The sequence below is a fragment of the Nelumbo lutea genome, chromosome 3, assembly GCF_056320005.1.
Source record: "Nelumbo lutea isolate HS-2025 chromosome 3, American lotus-T2T, whole genome shotgun sequence".
Lineage (NCBI taxonomy): Eukaryota > Viridiplantae > Streptophyta > Magnoliopsida > Proteales > Nelumbonaceae > Nelumbo > Nelumbo lutea.
Genome location: NC_142686.1, coordinates 12,997,046 through 13,016,616, shown reverse-complemented (window position 1 = coordinate 13,016,616; position 19,571 = coordinate 12,997,046). Strand labels below are relative to the sequence as shown.

At 41.5% G+C, this 19,571-nt stretch overlaps 1 protein-coding gene across 1 annotated transcript in view; it reads left to right on the top strand.

Moving 5' to 3' along the window:
* The first annotated feature begins 1,488 nt into the window (after positions 1-1,488).
* Positions 1,489-19,571, top strand: part of LOC148863028 (uncharacterized) — a 33,430-nt gene continuing 15,347 nt past the window's right edge. The window contains 8 exon segments of the mRNA XM_088974908.1: positions 1,489-3,087; positions 3,090-3,427; positions 3,566-4,369; positions 4,473-4,601; positions 4,685-4,876; positions 4,979-5,028; positions 5,186-5,862; positions 5,978-6,193. Coding sequence (XP_088831034.1) covers positions 1,668-3,087; positions 3,090-3,427; positions 3,566-4,369; positions 4,473-4,601; positions 4,685-4,876; positions 4,979-5,028; positions 5,186-5,862; positions 5,978-6,193 — 3,826 coding nt within the window. The 5' untranslated portion in view covers positions 1,489-1,667.

The following is a 19,571-nucleotide window of genomic DNA, read 5'->3' as shown; positions in this document are numbered from 1 at the left end:
TCCTCCCTTGTTTTCCAGCCACCTCTCTTATAGAAGACACTGTCATCCCTTCCTTCTTTACCAATCTCACCCCGCTCACTAGATTCGAACTGACCTACAACCCTTTCACCCCAGGTCCCTTGCCATTACATATTGGAAACCTCACCAAGTGGCTTCCTAAATGTAATCTCAATAGAGAGACACCAGTTTTTTGGAAATCTCATCTTGCTCAAAAATCTCGATCTTTCCAACAACCATCTTTCCGACAAAATACCGGAGAGCATTGGAGGATTGAAGAGCACACAATAGATTGAGCTCTTCAAGTCTTCAACAATCTATTCCACGGCGGATTGTCGGATAGTCTTGCGAGTCTCACTATGCTGAATTGGTTCGATGTAGCTCAGAACACTCTTACTGGCTATGGGGGCTGTTTAACCAAAATTGACAAGTCTTTGGAGTCCGGACTGTTGTTAAAGTATGGACTCCGTTAATTATAAAATTTACAAAAGCGAAACTGTCTAAAACTCATATCGAGTTTTCAGCATTTCTCTTAAATTCATCACAATTTTTTAAAATGTTTAAAACTCACCATATCTTTAACTTGACATTAAACAACTAACATGTGTTAATATATTACCATTTTAATATCTAGAGATGAAAAAAAGGAAAAAGTTCAAAAAAATATTTTCACTAGTGTTATATATCACCATGTCAGTAACTTGACATTAAACAGACTAACGGTGTTAATATATTGCCATTTTAACATTCACAGAAAAATATAAAATATATACAAAATAAATTAACTGCTGTTAATATTATACCATTTTAATATTTAGACATTAAAAAAAAGGAAAAAGTTCAATAAATATTTTCAAATATAAAATACATAAAACATAGAAATTATAAAAAGTAAAAAATTATAGAAATTGCAAAAAAAAAAATATTTTCAAATTATAGAAACTATAGAAATTGAAAAATAAAATCAGAAAATAAAAATTGTAGAAAAAACACAAAAAAATTATAAAAAAAATCAAAGAAATAATAAATAAATAACAAAAAATACAAGAAAATTTATAAATTGTAGAAAATAGAAAAATGTAAAAAAACAAAAATTATAAAAAACATTGAAAATTATAACAAAACATTAAAAGTGCAAAAAAAAGAAAAAGAAAATTAAAAACTTAAAAGACCATTTTCCTTCTAACTCATTATTCAAGGGTAATTTAGTCATAAAAATTATTATTTATGCTGATATGGACATCTCTATTAAGAAATATTAACGGTGTACTAAAGAAAAGTGAGTTTTTAAAAATAAATATTTACTTACATGATGAATTTTATACATTTTAAAAAGTCTTATGTGAGGGAAATGTTGAAAACTGATTGTTAGTTTTAAACAAATTTGTAAAAAGACGACGTGTTCGATGAGAGCTCGACAGAAACATACACACGCTGCTGCTTCTGCTGCTGGGATATAAATATCAGAACTCGTAAATTGCTGTCGCTGCAGGCGAGAATTCCAACTTCGTTCTTCACCATCTCTTCCTCTATCCATCGTTCTTGAATGCGTTTCCATCCATTTAAATCTGTCTGTCCGTTAGTTTCTTCAAGAAACTATCCATTTTTTCTATCTGCTGTGTTGCCTCTGTTTCTGATGTTGTTGGTATGCGTTCAAACTGAATTGATTAATGGGGCATAAGAAGCGGAATGTTGCTCCCCGCTCTAGACCTTCTGCACTTGCTACGGTGGTTCCCGCCGATAATCTCGACGGTCTGGGCTCCGTCGAATATGAAAAGACGCCGAATCTTGGTCACTCCGATGACTCCAGGCAAGAGCAGAGCAAGATCGAAGCTGCTGTTCAATCGGATGTTTCGTCGTACTCCGCGGTCAAGATCGAATGCGAGCGAGCCCTCATTGCTCTTCGGCGGGGAAACCACTCCAAGGCTTTGAGACTGATGAAGGAGTCCTGCTTCCGCCACGAGAGCTCTGCTCTCCTCCACCGCGTCCAGGGTACTGTCTGTGTTAAGGTGGCTTCCCTGATTGATGACCCCAATGCCAAGCAGCGACACCTTAGGAACGCAATTGAGTCTGCTCGACGTGCGGTTGCGCTCTCTCCCAATTCAATTGAGTTCGCCCACTTCTATGCGAATCTGCTCTATGAGGCAGCCAATGATGGCAAGGGCTACGAGGAGGTTGTTCAGGAATGTGAGCGAGCGTTCTTGATTCAGAACCCTGTCGATCCTGCCATAGAGAGCTTGCAGGATGAGAACCAGCAGAAGCTGTCCACGCCCGAGGCACGAATCTCTCATGTGCAGCAGGAACTCCGTTCGCTCATCCAGAAAGCCAACATTGCTTCCATTTCTACGTGGATGAAGAATCTCGGAGGTGGGACTGGGGAGGAGAGGTTTCGTTTGATTCCGATGAGGAGGCTATCGGAAGACCCCATGGAGGTCAGGCTGGCTCAAACTAGGCGGCCCAATGAAATCAAGAAGGCGACGAAGACGCCTGAAGAAAGAAGGAAGGAGATTGAGTTGCGCGTTGCTGCTGCCAGGCTATTGCAGCAGAAATCTGGTTCTCCCCAATCCCCAAAAGACGAAGAGAAGGCTTCGGAGTCATCTTCTGGGTCACATCGACTGGGAGAGCGTCGCAAGTATGCAAATGTACGGAAAGTTGCCTCTTCGGTTGACAGAATGGATCAGGTTCGATCTTATTGGAATTCTATGAGTCTCGATAAGAAGCAAAGCTTGCTTGAAGTAAGTGTTCACGATCTCAAGGCTCATTTCAGTTCATCTAAGGATGGCTTAGCGACGGAGGTCTTATCAGAAACTCTATCTTTTGCGGAGTCCCATAAAACATGGAAGTTTTGGTTGTGCTGCCGTTGCAACGAGAAATTTACTGATTGCAGTTCATACATGCAGCATATTGTGCGGGAGCACATGGGAAACTTATCTCCAAAATTGCAGTCAGTCTTGCCTCAAGAAGTTGATACTGATTGGGCAGAGATGCTTGTTAATGGTTCATGGAAACCTGTCGATGCTTCTGCTGCACTAAGTATGCTTGAAAATCAGTTGAGATGCCAATCTCCTAAGCTCTTCAATGAATCATCAGGAACCACAGGGACAAGAATAAGGAATGTCTAGTTGATGATTGGTGCTCCAAAGATCCATCGGATTCTTCCCCCGATGAGGGTAAGGTACAACCACTGGATGAAGAGTTCAAAGCAGGGGATATTGGCAATGAAAATGCTCTGGAAAACACAAGCCATGATTACATTTCCAATTTCCAGTCGAGGGAATATAGTGGGAACCGGTTATCAAGGGGATGTTACCATGCCCAGAATTGGCCATTGTCAGATGATTCTGAGCGTGCAAAGCTCCTAGAAAGAATCCATGGCATGCTCCAATTGCTTCTGAGACATAAATGTCTTGCTGTGAGCCATCTTAACAAGGTAATTCAATACACAATGAATGAACTTCAGAGTCTTGCTTCAGGTTCACAACTTCTGAACCATGGTTTGGACCAAACACCATTGTGCATATGCTTCTTAGGGGCCTCCCAGCTTAGAAAAATCGTCAAATTCTTGCAGGAGATTTCTCATTCATGTGGTTTAGGCAGATATTCTGAGAAGAGCTCCTCTACAAATGATGCACATACTGTTTCTCCAGGTTTCAAAATCAAAGAGAGGATTGTTTTTACTAATGATTCCTCTTGTCTCCTTTTGGATGAGCGTTTACTACGGGGGACACTTACTCCACTTACCTATGATAGTGCTCATGCGGATGATGGTTCTGCAACAAATTCTGTTCTTGTTGATCATGAGAACGGGGTACTGCCTGAGAATGATGCTCTGTTGTCCTGGATGTTTACAGGTCCATCAAGTGTGGAGCAACTGTCGTCATGGACACATCTGAGAGAAGAGAAAACACGTAAAGGAATGGGAGTTCTCCAGATGCTTGAGAAGGAATTCTACCTCCTACAGAGCTTATGTGATAGGAAATGTGAGCATTTGAGCTATGAGGAAGCATTACAGGCAGTTGAGAGCCTCTGTCTTAAAGAACTTAAGAGAAGGGAACATGTCACAGAACTTGTCACTCAAAGTTATGAAACAGCCCTGAGGAAGCGGCAAGAAGAACTTGTTCAGATGGACAATGATGTTATGTTCATCAGCAGTAGGTTTGAGTTGGATGCAATATCCAATATTCTTAAAGAAGCAAAGAGTCTGAATGCTAATCAGTTCGGGTATGATGAACCTATGAATGGTATGACTTCTCGTTTATGTGACTTGGACTATGGTGAAGATGATGTTTGGCGAATGCAGGACTACCTGCATCAGGCAGACACATGCATAGAAGTGACAATCCAGAAACAGAAAGATCAGTTATCTGTGGAGGTAAGTCTGTTGGTTCTGGTTTCTTGTTGTATGTTTAAAACAGAAGTATTAATATGGTTTCCCTTCCCAGCTTTCCTTATATATGACCATATTGGTCTTGCAGCTCAGTAAAACTGATGCAAGAATCATGCGGAATGTCAGTGGCATGCAACAGTTGGAGCTTAAGCTGGGGCCCTTATTGGCTCATGACTACCGGGCAATTATGTTACCTCTTTTAAAGTCATTCATGCGGGTCTGTATTTTAAGGATTTAAGTTTATATTCCCCATCATTGCATAAGTGATTTTTATACTTCATTGTTATCTCTCTTCTCCAGGCATACTTAGAGAATCTGGTTGATAAAGATGCTATGGAAAAGTCTGATGCTGCAAGAGAAGCATTTTTAGCTGAACTTGCACTTGATGCCAAGAAAAGTGTTAGTAGAGGAGGTGATCATTTGAAACAGATACAGGAGAAATCGAAAGATAGGAAAAAGAACAAGGATTACAGAAAAGCAAAGGATTTAAAGGTTTTAACTGTGTTGGGTCTGGTTCTGTTTCTTTCATTAGAGCCATAGTTATGTTGCATACAAATTCCATTAAGTAGGGCTAATATTTTTAGAGTTTTGCAGGTTGCTGGTGTTAGTGAGCAGATTCTCTGTCAGGAATCTGAGGAACAGACGTATGTCCTTCTTGTTCTCTTGCTTGACACATGCATGTGAACTATTGAACATATTTGATCTTTTTCTGCTTTTTATTAGTACCATCCAACATTTTTTTTTGATAAATTGTACCATCCACCATATTTATGCATAATTGAAATTAATGTTATGCTGCAGTTACTCTTCAGTTTTATTGGACAAAAACCATCTTGATTCCGTGGCTGTTGGTTCTGTAAGTTGTGATGTTCTGCAACAACAGGAAGAGGACTTTCGACGTAGGATAGAGCTTGGAGCCGAGGAAAGAAAGCTAGAAGAAACATTGGAGTATCAAAGGCGAATTGAGAATGAGGCAAAACAGAAGCACCTTGCAGAGCAACATAGGGAGGCTAATGGGATAACTCTAGATAATGTAACAGAGGGATTATCAGTTCTAGGCTCAAAGTGCAATCCTGATGCTAGAGATGTGCATGGGCAGCTGAGATCTTGTAAGCCAGTGTCTTTGCCTAGCAATCATGGCTCTTCAGCTAGCTGGAATGGGTTAGACTCTGGTGGTTCTTATTCTCAAATTAATGTCCATATGGAAGACCAAACTGCTGAATTGGATAACTCCACAAAACACTCTAGGCATGACATGAAACTGAATGAACATGAGAAGATTTCAATTAGTTATCAAGAGGAGCTTCATGAGCCTTGTACTGATCAGGATTCATTGGCATCTGGGGTGCTAATCGATTTATCAAGAATGCCTACAACAAATACTGAGGGAAATGTGGTGCCTGGCAAACCTTCAACCAACTCTAGGGACCAAAAGACTCAAAAAACACATAATTATTCTCATAGCCAAGTTAGTCAAGGTTAGCACTCCTTTAATCAAGCTCCAATTTTAACTGGAACTGGTTAAATTTTAGTGCATGTTTTGATTTGGTTCCTTGTTGATAAGATGTTTCCTCTATTATCTATTTTTTGCAGGCTTACCTGACCTAGGAATTCAAGGCAATTGTTCATTGCCTTCTGATCAATGGACAGGGAGGCAAGGTAAACGGCGTAGTAGTTCTACCAAAATGTTGGGTGGAAATCATCGAGGTTTGCCATTTGGGAAAGAAAATAATGAAGAATTGAGTTTGCAAACTGGGAGCTGCACCAAAACACAAGTCAGGGTTCAGAATAATCTTCATGATGGAAACAGTAAGTACGACCATGTTTGTTGTTGTAGATATGTTCTCTCGTCTCTCTTTCCTTGCCTCAGTGGAGTATATTGCCATCAAAATTTTTGGGTACCATGTATTCTGTTAATATTGATCTACATCTCTAAATGTGTGAAAGACACGATTTAAAGAAAAACTCGAACAATTTTGTCTTTCATTTGATAAACAGCAAATGACAAATGTTACATCTTGTTTTTACTGTAGCTACTGTAGCTACAGTAGTCCGAACCAGTAAGGAGAAGAAGAAAGAGAAGAGAAGAAGAAGAAGATGAAAGAACTGTCGAACTTGATAGCTAAACCCTATCAGTCGACCTCTTAATAGTGATTAGGCTTCTAATTAAATGTACAAGGACTAAATTGCCCCTAATTAAGTATGGGACAGAGAACCTCTAATAAGATTGCCACATAAGCTCATAACTTAACCAAAGTGAGATGACTAATCTACCCTTATTCGGATAACTCTAACACTCCCCCTCAAGCTGGAGAATATATATCATATATATATATATATCATATAATCCCAGCTTGTTACATATATAGTTCACTCTCCCCGAGCTTAAGGATTTTGTAAACAAATCTGCCCACTGATCACCTGAGCTTACATGTTCTGTGCTTATCTCTCCAGTAAAAACCTTCTCCCTCATAAAGTGGCAATCAATCTCTATGTGCTTTGTTCTCTCATGAAAAACAGGGTTGGATGAGATATGGAGCGCAGCTTGATTGTTACAGTACAACTTCATAGGTTTATCCATGTGGAACCCGATTTATTATAGGAGATTCCTCAACCACACTAATTCACATGTAGTGTGTGCCATGGCTCTGTACTCGGCTTCAGCACTGCTTCTAGCCACAACCGTCTGCTTTTTACTTTTCCACGTCACAAGATTTCCTCCAAGAAATGTGTAGTAACCTGTAGTAGATCTTCTATCAGACACAGAGCCCGCCCAATCTGCATCCGTGTACCCAACTACTTCAAGTTTTCCTCCTGGTTTATATAATAGCCCACGGCCTGGAGCTCCCTTCAAATATCTTACAATTCTAAGAACTGCATCCCAGTGAGATATACGAGGGTTCTGCATAAATTGGCTCACCACACTGACTGCAAAGGAGATGTCTGGTTTCGTGATAGTCAAATAGTTCAGCTTCCCCACTAGTTGTCTATACCTTCCAGGATCATCAAATATTTCCCCTGTATCACCGCTCAACTTAACATTTGGTTCCATAGGAGTCTCAGCCGGTTTTGCACCTAACAGTCCTGTTTCGTCCAATAGATCGAGAACATATTTTCTTTGACATAGGTTTACACCTTGTCTTGATCTAGCAACTTCTATATCCAAGAAATACTTCAATGTCCCAAGGTCTTTTGTTTGAAAATGATTTTGTAGAAAGACCTTGAGTTTGTCGATCCCCAATTTGTCACTGCCAGTTATGACAATATCATCCACATAGACCACTAATAAAATCTTTCCAGCTTTTGAGTCATAGCTGAACACTAAGTGATCAACCTGACATTGTTTCATTCCAAAATTCTTCACCACTTCACTAAACTTCCCGAACCAAGCACGAGGCGATTGTTTCAACCCATAAATTGCCTTTTTCAATCTGCACACCTTACCAGCCCCCCCCTGAGCAACAAACCCAGGTGGTTGCTCCATATATACCTCATCCATAAGGTCACCATGAAGGAAGGCATTTTTTATGTCAAGTTGAAATAAGGGCCAATCATACATAACTGCCAGGGAAATTAACACACAGACATAGCTAATCTTAGCCATTGGAGAGAAGGTCTCCATATAGTCCACTCCATACAACTGTAAATACCCTTTAGCAACAAGTCTGGCTTTCAGACGCTCCACACTACCATCTGGCAAGTATTTAATAGTATACACCCATTTACAACCCACAACATGCTTACCAGGGGGAAGAGTAGTGAGCTCCCACGTGTGAGTATGCTGAAGAGCAGAGAGTTCCTCCTCCATTGCTTGCCTCCACCCAGGTGAACTAAGAACCTCTTGGACATTGTTAGGTATGGAAATAGATGACAATAGTGAAACAAACTGGCAATGTGAAGCGGAAATGCGAGATACTGAAACAAAATTGGAAATGGGATGGAGAGTAGAACTACGTTTACCTTTCCGTAAGACAATGGGTAGGTCAAGTCCTGAAGGTTCAGCAATAGGAGCAACGACAGGATCCGCGGACAAGGTAGAAGCTGGAGGAGGGGCCGGTGTCGTTCGACGTGTATACACTTGCCGAATTGGTGGTCGTTCAATAGGGATCTGCATTGGATGAGATGACGAGTCAACTCCAATAGGAACACCCGGAACGGGATCACTGACCGGAAGAGGAAGAGGAAGTAGAGGTGGAGACGAAGATGCTTCGGTTCCTGAGAAGAAGGGAACAAACTCAAAAAAGGTGATATTAGGACAGATATAACACTTCCGAGTAATGGGATTGTAGCACTTGTACCCTTTTTGAGTCCGAGAGTAACCAAGAAAGACACACTTAATGGAGCGTGCATTCAACTTGTCTATTCCAGGACTCAGATTGTGAACAAAGCACACACAGCCAAAGATACGGGGTGTTAATGGAAAGGGAGACAACGTGGGAAACAAGATAGAGAAGGGAGACCGACCATGAAGAATAAAGGAGGGCATCCGATTAATGAGGAAACACGCAGTAAGTATAGCATCACTCCAAAACCGTTTAGGAACACTCATATGATGAAGAATAGACCGAGCTGTTTCAAGGAGATGACGGTTCTTCCATTCAGCCACCCCATTTTGTTGAGGAGTGGATGCACAAGAAGTTTGATGAATGATGCCATGTTGTTCTAAATACTGTTGAAAGGAAGTTAGAAAATATTCACGACCATTATCTGAACGAAGAACTTTGATTGGAACACCAAATTGTGTACGTATTTTAGCATGGAATTTTTGAAAAATGGAAAATAATTCACTCCTTTCTTTCATTAAATAAATCCATGTCATTCTTGAACAATCATCAATAAAAGTGACAAAATACTTGTAACCATTATAAGACTCTATTTTGATCGGGCTCCAAACATCTGAATGAACCAAAGCAAAAGGACTCAACATACGACTTTCAACTCTAGGACTGAAGGAAACACGACGATGTTTCCCAAACTGACACGACTCACACTGTAACACTGACAAATGACTCAAAGACAGAACTAGTATCTTGAGTGCCTTGAGAGAAGGATGTCCCAGTTGACAATGCCACTGTAGAGGAGTGAGTGAAGTCTGAAGTGCAACTGACGATCCACCACCGTCAAGATAATACAATCCACCAGCTGCATGCCCCCCACCAATCGTCTTCCCCGTCCAGAAATCCTGAAAAACACAAGAGGAAGAGAAAAAAGTAACAGAGCAGTTAAGAGTCTTGGTTAATTTATTAACAGACATAAGATTGAATGGAAACTTAGGGACATAGAAAAGATGATAAAGAAAGAGAAGCCATGTCAACATTGCCAACACCACAGATGGGAGATGAGGAACCATTGGCAAGGGTAACAGTTTGAGATGTGGAAGTTTCAGAGACAGAAGAGAACACACCTGGAGTCCCAGTCATGTGAGCAGAGGCTCTAGAGTCAATAATCCAATGAGAGGTTTTAGATGACAGGCAAACTATACCTGAGTGGGCAAGAGTAGCAGTAGTGTGTTGTGAAGTGGACTGAAGGAACCACTTATACTCATCACGCGGTACACTCACCATCTCCCTTCCGGAAACAGATGTAGATGTGGAAGGAGTTAGGTCTGCCTATTGATTATCACTGACATCAACCCCACCAACAATAGCATGATTGGCCCATTTAGAGGGAGGGCGGCCATGAAGATCATAACAGAAATTTACGGAATGTCCTTCCCTGCGACAGTGGGTACATTTCCTTGTAGAGCTACCTTTTTCTTTGCCACGGTCTCCCCCTGAGTCACGACCACCACCACGGCCAAATATGGAACCACCACGACCTCCTCGGGAGGCATGTCCTCCCCCTTTCGTACCACGTCCACCTCCTCTGGCTATTACAAAAGCTAATCTATCAGATTGTGTGGGATTCTCTATCTGTCCCAAAGAAATCCTGCGAAGCCGAGCAAACACTTCCTCGAGTGTAGGAAGGGTAGAGCCCCCCAATATTTGGGCTCTAACTGGTTCATACTCTGATTTCAACCCCACTAAGAACCTTGTGACATCTAGTTGTTCCCTCTGTTGTTGCTGAACCTTAACATCTGGAGTGAGAGGATGATAGACATTGAGTTCATTTCTGAGGTTCTTCATACTGGCATAGTACTCTTCCAGGGTTTTATTTCCTTGTTGCAGACCAAAGTACTCCTGATAGAGCTGATATACCCTTGTAGTATTATCTTGCCCAGAATACAGCTTCTTGGCATGTTCCCATATGTCCTTAGCTGTATCTAAGAACATGAAGTTGGCACTTATTTTGGGTTCCATACTGTTCCATAGCCATGTCATGATTTGAGCATCCTCCTGTTCCCAATCATCAAACCCTGGAGAGTCAGCCGGTGGTTGATCTTCTTTCACATGCTTCACTTTTCTCTTTGCCTTGAGAAAAACTTCCACCGACTTGTCCCATGGAACATAGTTCTCACCATTCAGTTTAATTGAGGTCATCTGTACACCTAGATAGTCAGAGGAAACCACCACACTAGGTTTCTGATCACTACAACCATCTCCCATTGCTGCCATGATACTCTTTCAATGCTGCCTCTAATCTGAATTCCCAATCACCAACTAAGTGCTGCTGTCAAGAGTTTGATGTTCTAGAACCTATAGCAGTTCCTAAACACAATGATAGATACACGCGCCTTTGTTCTTATCCACACCACTTCTGATTTCAAAAAAAAAAAAAAACACAGACTACACTGACATTAATTCAGCACTTACTAACCACATGCAAGCTCTCTTACAACTACTCAACAAAAACTCAACTAGCTGCCACACCACTACTGCTGTCAAGAGTTTGTGCATTACAAGCACCACCACACAGCCATAGCTGTCACCCACAATACAGACCTGCTTTAACGCTTTTAAGAGGGCACCACAAGACCAACAAAAACTCAACTAGTACCATTGCATTACACCTTGCACCATTCGGCCACCTACAGTAGCAGCCTTTACACCATTTGGTCACTGTAAACACAACCTGTTCTTGGAATTTTTCCAAGAACCAGGGCAACAACCAACCTAGTTCTCTAGGTTCTGATCAGTCCTCTCAAGTTCTTGAAGATTTTCAACCCAGAAATACCAACAACACACAGAGGAGAGATAACCAACCTTCGTTTGAGAGCTTCAGCCAACCATTCACTACTGAAGTTGTTTTCTTAGGAAAGAAGGTTCTGTGCACCAGAAAAAAAAGAGCTGTGATGTTTCAGGCCTGGGACGAACCACTTTTCTCCATTGACAGCCCAGAGAAGAAAAGGAGAGAACTGAAGCACGAACTGAAGTTGTCACGAACTGAAACAGGTCACGAATTGAAGTTGTCACGCTCTGATACCATGTTTTTACTGTAGCTACTGTAGCTACAGTAGTCCGAACCAGTAAGGAGAAGAAGAAAGAGAAGAGAAGAAGATGAAAGAACTATCGAACTTGATAGCTAAACCTTATCAGTCGACCTCTCAATAGTGATTAGGCTTCTAATTAAATGTACAAGGACTAAACTGCCCCTACTTAAGTATGGGACAAAGAACCTCTAATAAGACTGCCACATAAGCTCATAACTTAACCAAGGTGAGATGACTAATCTACCCTTATTCGGCTAACTCTAACAAGCTACTTCGAGAAAGTGACGATTCTTTCGTTCATCAACACCGTTTTGTTGGGGTGTCCTAGCACAAGAGCTTCGTTGAAGTGACCCACTCGAAGCAAAAAACTCCGTGAGATCACTATGGAAGTATTCCTTCGCATTGTCTGAGTAGAAGATATGGATTTCAATTTGGAACTGAGTGAACACCATGCGTTGAAAGTCTTTCACAATTTTTGGCACTTTATCTCTAGATCGCATAGGGTAAACCCAAGTGTATCTAGAGTAATCATCAATCAATGTAGTGAAGTACTTATATTCAGCCTCAGTAGGTAGAGTAACAGGGCCCCAAACATCAGAATAAACAATATGAAATGGAAATTCAGATCTTTTATTTTCTCAAAGGAAAAGAACTTCTACAATGTTTACTCAGTTGACATGTTTGACATTGTAATTGACATGTCTGACACTGTAATTGACTCACTGGCAAGGACTTAAACAACTTTGGGGACATTACTTTTAATGACTCAAAAGAAAGATGACCAAGATGACTGTGCCATAAATAGGCTTGACTCTCATTGTACGAACTTATGGACTCTGTAGCCACAAGACCATCTTTATTCTCCAACACGTAGAGACCATCCACCATGCTTCCTCTACCAATCGTCTTCCTCGGGGCCAAATCTTGAAACACACATGAAGACGGAAAGAAAGTGACTGAACAGTTCAAGGAGTGAGTAATACTACTAATGAACAACAATTTTATAGGTAATTTCAGAACACACAATACATTATGTAGAGAACACTGATGTGGGCCCCACAGCTGTGGTCCCACTTTGTCCGTAGGGTAGAATATATCTAGTCATAGCTGATGGTCAATCTGTTATTCTGTTATTCTAGTTGTTATTTACTTTTCAGTTTTATATTGTTATGTGTTATGATGTAAACACCAAGGGCAGATGTGTCTTTTCATGTAACTAGCATAACATATAAATATTAAATTGTAAGTGGCAGTGGCAAAATATTGAGATTCTGTCCTTCCTTTCAAAACCTGTGTTCTACTGCTCTCTCGCTACTCGTTCTCCTCTTTCTTCTTCACTTTCTCTTCTTTTCGAACCTGAAGTTTCTTAGTGCTCAAGACTGATAGCAGTCTTGAACAACATCATGGTATCAGAACCAAGTTAGGGTTTTTTCATGTGAGTTTAATACCGGCCGACCACATGAGAATCTCCTAAGACTGGAAGCTGAAAAGGAGGAGTTTGAAGACTGATTATTGGAGATTGCCAGAAGTGCTAGCAGCTGTTGGAAGCTTGTTACGGTTGCAGAGTGTTGGTAGTTAGGAAGGATCAGAGAAGACTAGGGTTTGGGTAACCTTAGAAGGCAGCGAACAACTCTTCCTTGTAAGTTATTTATTTTCTAAGAGAAGTTCTATCAGAGAAGATAGGTTGGACCTATCTGGAGAGGGAGGCCGAACCATTCTAGGGTTTTTCTCTCTTCGATTCTCTAGGGTTTTACAGCAAACCCTACTATTGGGCCGAACTGTTTCAGCTTTGTTTCTGCCTGCTCTAGGGTTTCAAAGTGATCTTGCGGCAAGCTCTAGTGTTAGATTGAGCCTTGCGATCTACCTAGAGCTGTCCTCAAGTTTATTGTTAGCATTGATCAGATTCTAGGGTTTCATATTAACCTTACTGCAAGTCTATCTATATGGTACTTATTGGATTGTGCAACTGAATTGTTCACTTTAAGGACTGATTAAAACCCTAATTCTGCCAAGCATATCAGACCTACTTTTAAGCTGTTTTTCGGAGTCTTTTTGGGGTTTTCGAACTCTCTTAAGGGGTTAGAGCTCTACGAACAGCTACTGTTGTGTTGGCTAGTTGGTTTCAGATCAGAATTATCCCAGTTTTGTGCACATACACTGTGAATACAGATCAGGCCTATACTTTTTTTGATTGTGATTGGTAGTCCAAGTGCTTTTTTGAGACTTGACCGAAATGGAGTTTAAAAATCAGGCCGAAGGCAGTTTTGGGAACAATAGTTATGTGGTATGTGGGCATTGTAAGAAACCCAAACACACAAAAGAAACATGTTGGAAGCTACATCTTCATTTGGTCCCGTCAAAGTTAAGAAGCAAGAAGGGTAATGTTCATGTGGCAGTGAATACTAATTCAACATCCTCGTCTGGCACTTTCTTAGAGACCTTAGCCGTAGTTCAGGCTGCTCTTATACAGTTGGAAGGGGAAGTGGGGAACTCAGCTCAGCCACTGTAGTCACCATTAGCTCCTGCCACATTTGCTTTCGCACATTCAGGTACTCGAGCCTCAGCCTACCATGCCTCAGCTCCAGGTACCACTGAACCCTGTTGGGTAATAGATTCAGGTGCATCCGACCATATGACTAGCTTGCCTTCATTGTTTACCACTTATCATTTATCTTCTGGTAGGGACAAAGTATCTATTGCTGAAGGCTCTCTTGTCCCCATTTCTGGCAAGGGTGACATCAAGCTATCGGATACCATCTCCTTGTCTTTTGTCTTACATGTCCCTAAGCTTGATACTAACCTTCTTTTGGTCAGTAGTATTACCAAACACATGAACTGCTCAGTAACCTTCTTCCCTGACCGGTGTGTTTTTTAGGACCTGAAGACAAAGAAGGTGATTGGGACTGGCCATGAGACGAATGGGATCTATCTGCTCGGGGAGAGTTCTTGTCGGAAAGAGTCAAGGGATAAGAAGTCACTTGTTTCCTAGAGTGTGAGTTCGGTTATGCTTTGGCATAACCGATTGGATCATTTGTCTTTTCGGTCTTTAAGAGTCTGTTTCCTAATTTGTTTGAGTCTGTTGAGTTGTCCCAGTTGCAATGTGAAAGTTGTGAGTTTGCTAAACATTGTAGACACTCTTATTCGTTGAGCAATAAAAGGAGCAATCGTCCTTTTGATCTTGTGCATACGGATGTTTGGGGGCCATATCACATTCCTTCCATGGGTGGGTACAGATATTTTCTGTTATTTGTTGATGACCATACCCGGTTTTCTTGGGTTTATCTTATGCGTTCACGAGATGAGGTTCTCGCCCTGACCCAAAACTTTCACCAAATGATCCTTACCCAGTTTGATGCCAAGATCAAAGTTTTTAGATCTGATAATGCAAAGGAATTCTTTGCTAAGCCATTTGCATCTTACCTTCTTAATCATGGGGTTATTCACCAGAGCACTTGCCCTCATACACCTCAGCAGAATGGGGTTGCAGAAAGGAAGAATAGAAGTATTATGTTTACCTCCAATGTCCTTATTTGCTTCTGGGGTGATGCTATCCTCACGACGGTATATCTTATTAATCGGGTTCCTTCTCGGGTTCTTGATATGTCATCTCCTTTTTCCCTTATTTACCCAGATGAGGAGTTGTTCACTGTTCCCCTTAAAACATTTGGTTGTACCTGTTTTATTCAGCTTCTTGGACCCCATCACCCCAAGTTCGAACCAAAAGCCTCCAAATGCATTTTTCTTGGTTATGCACAAACTCAAAAGGGTTATCGCTGCTATGATCCTGTCTCAGGGAAAAGATTTGTCCCCATGGATGTCACTTTCTTTGAGGAGACACCCTATTATTCTTGGGTTTCTCCTCAGGGGGAGAGCAGTGTGAGTCGGGATTTGGGTCACTTTCTTCAGGGGGAGAGCAGTGCGAGTCGGGATTTGGGTCACTTTCTTCAGGGGGACCGCAGTGAGGGTAGGGTTCATACTTTTGGGGTTGTTCCCTTACCTATTCCATTGGGTGATGAGGGCTACCATAGTGAGGGTGGTCAGAGGGATCAAGAGTTGAGGGTTTACCACAAACGATGCAGGCAGGTTGATCCCGGTCATCGGCAGTCCAGGCTAGCTCCAACCTCTTCTGCGGCTCCAAGTCCAGGTATTACAGTCCCAAGGTCCACAAAGACCTCTTCCATTGTTCCCACTTCACCCCCTGCAGACAACCTTGACCTTTCCATTGCCATCCGTAAAGGAAAACGGCACTGCACCACATCTACAGCCCATTGCATTTCCCAGTTTTTATCCTATGATCGCCTATCTCCTTCCTATGGATCCTATCTTACATTCGTTGCTAATGCCCCTATCCCAATAACAGTGCAAGAAGCCCTATCAGTCCCGGAGTGGAGAGGTGCAATGCAAGTTGAAATGGATGCCTTGTTGAAAAATAATACATGGGAGCTAGTTGATTTGCCCAAAGAAAAGAAACCAGTTGGATGCAGATGGGTATTTACTGTGAAGCACAATGCAGACGACTCAATTGAGAGGTACAAAGCTCGACTAGTTACAAAAGGGTTCACCCAGACTTATGGTATTGATTACTTGGAGACATTTGCCCCGGTAGCCAAGATGACCACCATTCGAGTTCTATTATCCCTTGCAGCAAGCCACAATTGGCCTTTGTACCAAATGGACGTTAAAAATGCTTTTCTGAATGGAGACCTGCAGGAAGAGGTTTACATGCAGTTGCCTCCTGGATTCTATGATACAGAGACAAGTAAGAAGGTCTCTGGCTCAATAAGGCATTGTATGGTTTGAAGCAGTCACCTAGAGCTTGGTTCAACAGATTCAGACTAGCCCTTGGGAAGTTCGGTTATGTGTAGGCCCAGTCAGATCACACACTGTTCATCAAGAGGGTGGAGTCCTCTCTGACACTACTTGCAGTATATGTTGATAATATTGTGGTGACAGGAAATGCCAGCCATGAAATTGAGACTTTCAAACAGCTCCTCCATCAAGAGTTTGAGGTGAAAGATCTTGGTGCACTTCGGTATTTCTTGGGTATTGAGGTTGCTAGATCCAAACAGGGGATCTTTATCTTGCAGAAGAAGTATGTCCTAGATCTGCTAGTAGAAACTGGAAAGTTAGGTGTCAAGCCTGCGGATACACCCATTGAATAGAACCACATGATTAGTGCAGAGAGTGGGGAGCCTCTTGAAGACAAGGTTATGTTCTAGCGATTGGTAGGGAAGCTTCTATTATCTCTGCCTCACTCGGCCAAATATTACTTATGCTGTTAGTGTTGTCAGTCAGTACATGCATTCTCCTCGAACCACAGATCTTCTTGCGGTATAAAGAATATTAGCATACTTGAAGAGATGCCCGGGTAGGTGTAGACTGTTCCAGAACAATAACCACATGAAGGTGGAGGTCTATACGGATGCCGACTGGGTTGGGAGTGTTGATGATAGAAGGTCTACCTCCGGATATTGTGCTCTTGTGGGAGGTAACCTTGTCTCTTGGAGTAAGAAGCAGAGTGTTGTTTCCCGCTCCAGTGCTGAAGCGGAATACAGGTCAATGGCTAATGGAGTGGTTGAAATCTTATGGCTGAGATCACTACTTGAGGAGTTGGGTATAGAGTATGAGAAGCCCTTGATGCTGTATTGTGATAATCAGGCAGCTATTAATATAACACATAATCCAGTGCAGCATGACAGGACCAAACACATTGTAGTTGACCGCCATTTTATACGAGAGAGGGTCTCATCTCAAGAAGTATGCCTCCCTTATATCACATCCAGTATGCAACTAGCAGACATCCTCACTAAAGCCGTATCAAGAAAGAAGTTAGAAGCGGATCTATCCAAGTTGGGAATGATGAACATTTATTCCCAACTTGAGGGTGAGTGTAGAGAACACTGATGTGGGCCCCACAGCTGTGGTCCCACTCTATCCGTAGGGTAGAATGTATCCAGTCATAGCTGATGGTCAATCTGTTATTCTGTTATTCTAGTTGTTATTTACTTTTCAGTTTTATATTGTTATGTGTTATGATGTAAACACCAAGGGCAGATGTGTCCTTTTATGTAACTAGCATAACATATAAATATTAAATTGAAGTGGGGGTGGCAGAATATTGAGATTCAGTCCTTCCTTTCAAAATCTGTGTTCTACTGCTCTCTCACTACTCTTTCTCCTCTTTCTTCTCCTCTTTCTTCTTCACTTTCTCTTCTTTTCGAACCTGAAGTTTCTTAGTGCTCAAGACTGATAGCAGTCTTGAACAACATTACATTAGAAAGGGTGAGGCCGAGTGGGAGAGATATGGTACCTTGGCCAGCTATGGTAGAGAAAGAACCATCAGCTAGTCTCACTTATCTCTCCCAGGGAGAAGGTTATATGTCTGAAAAAAATTTGACTTACCAGTCATGTGGTTTGAGGCTCCGGAGTCAATAACCCAAGGAGAATCAGTGGTATGAGATGACACATGGAAGGCAGTGGCAGCGTTACTTGATGTAGATGTGAAAGAGGTAGAGGGAGTAGGACCAGAATCCATCTGGTGGAGAGTCCTACCATACAATTCCAAATGGTCACAAAAGGAGTTGATAATTTCTTCCTTAGGGTCAGAATTGGGATGCCTCTCCCGAGTTACCAATGGACCAGTCTCTTGAGATGCCATATTAGTTGAGTTATACTTTTTCTGATTCTACCGACTTGGTTTTGATTCGTTTGTTCTCCACTTGGTACACGACCAAGGAAAGAAATAAAAGAAAGAAAACTTTAGGATTGTACCAGTTGCAGATCTGATTTGATCAGCCCAGATTCAATCCTCTGTTCCGCCTAGATTCAGCAACTTGAAGAGAAAACTTGGTCGCCCAGATTCAACAGCCTTGTTCTGATACCATCTTGGCAATAAATCCGATTGAAATATGAGGAAGTAGAGAAGAGAAGGGAAGAAGAAAAGGTTTGGAGCATTGGAACAGTGCTGGTGGCGCCAACTTCTATTATATTATATAGGGTGGCAGAAATAAGAAGGGAAAAGACTCTTGTGCCCCTGCTATAAGTGAAGTACGATAACAGAAAATAAAAAAAGGCTTTAACTAGCCAAACAGACCCTAACACAAATGACTAAATTATTTCAACACTATTCATTCACTTTGGTGATGGATATATTTAACTATCTTTTTGACAAGTCAATTCTTCTCAACTTGGTGAAAGGATTTGAAGTGGGTAGGGATAAGATTCACATCTCTCACTTACAGTTTGCCGATGACAATCCTATTCTTGGATGCCTCCACAACCAACATCACAAACACTAAAATGGTAATTGAATGTTTCGAACTTCGCACTAGTTTGACAGTTAATTTCTGCAAAAGTATTATTGTTGCTATTAACTCAGTGGAAGTGGAACCACTAGAAACTTTCAAATCTTTGTTGGGGTGCAAAGAGGAGAATCTCCCCATTACCTACCTTGGGATGCCTCTTGGAGGGAATCCGAAATCCCTCAACTTCTAGAGACCAGTGATGGAGAAATGTGAGAAGAAACTATCGACTTGGAAAAAGTGTTATCTCTCAAAAGGGGGTAGGCTTACTCTCTTAAAGGCCTCCTTATCAAATCTGCCAGTATACTTTCTTTCAGTATTCTAGATTCCAACCTAGGTTAGAAATCAGATTGAGAAGCTTCAAAGGAACTTTCTTTGGGAAGGTGGTGGAGATAAGAGAAACCATTTAGTCAGCTGAAAACAAGTATGTAGACCTAAAGAGGAAGGCGGTTTGGGTATTGGACAGCTTAAAGAGAAAAATTCTTCCTCTCCTAGGAAAATGGCTTTGGAGATTTCC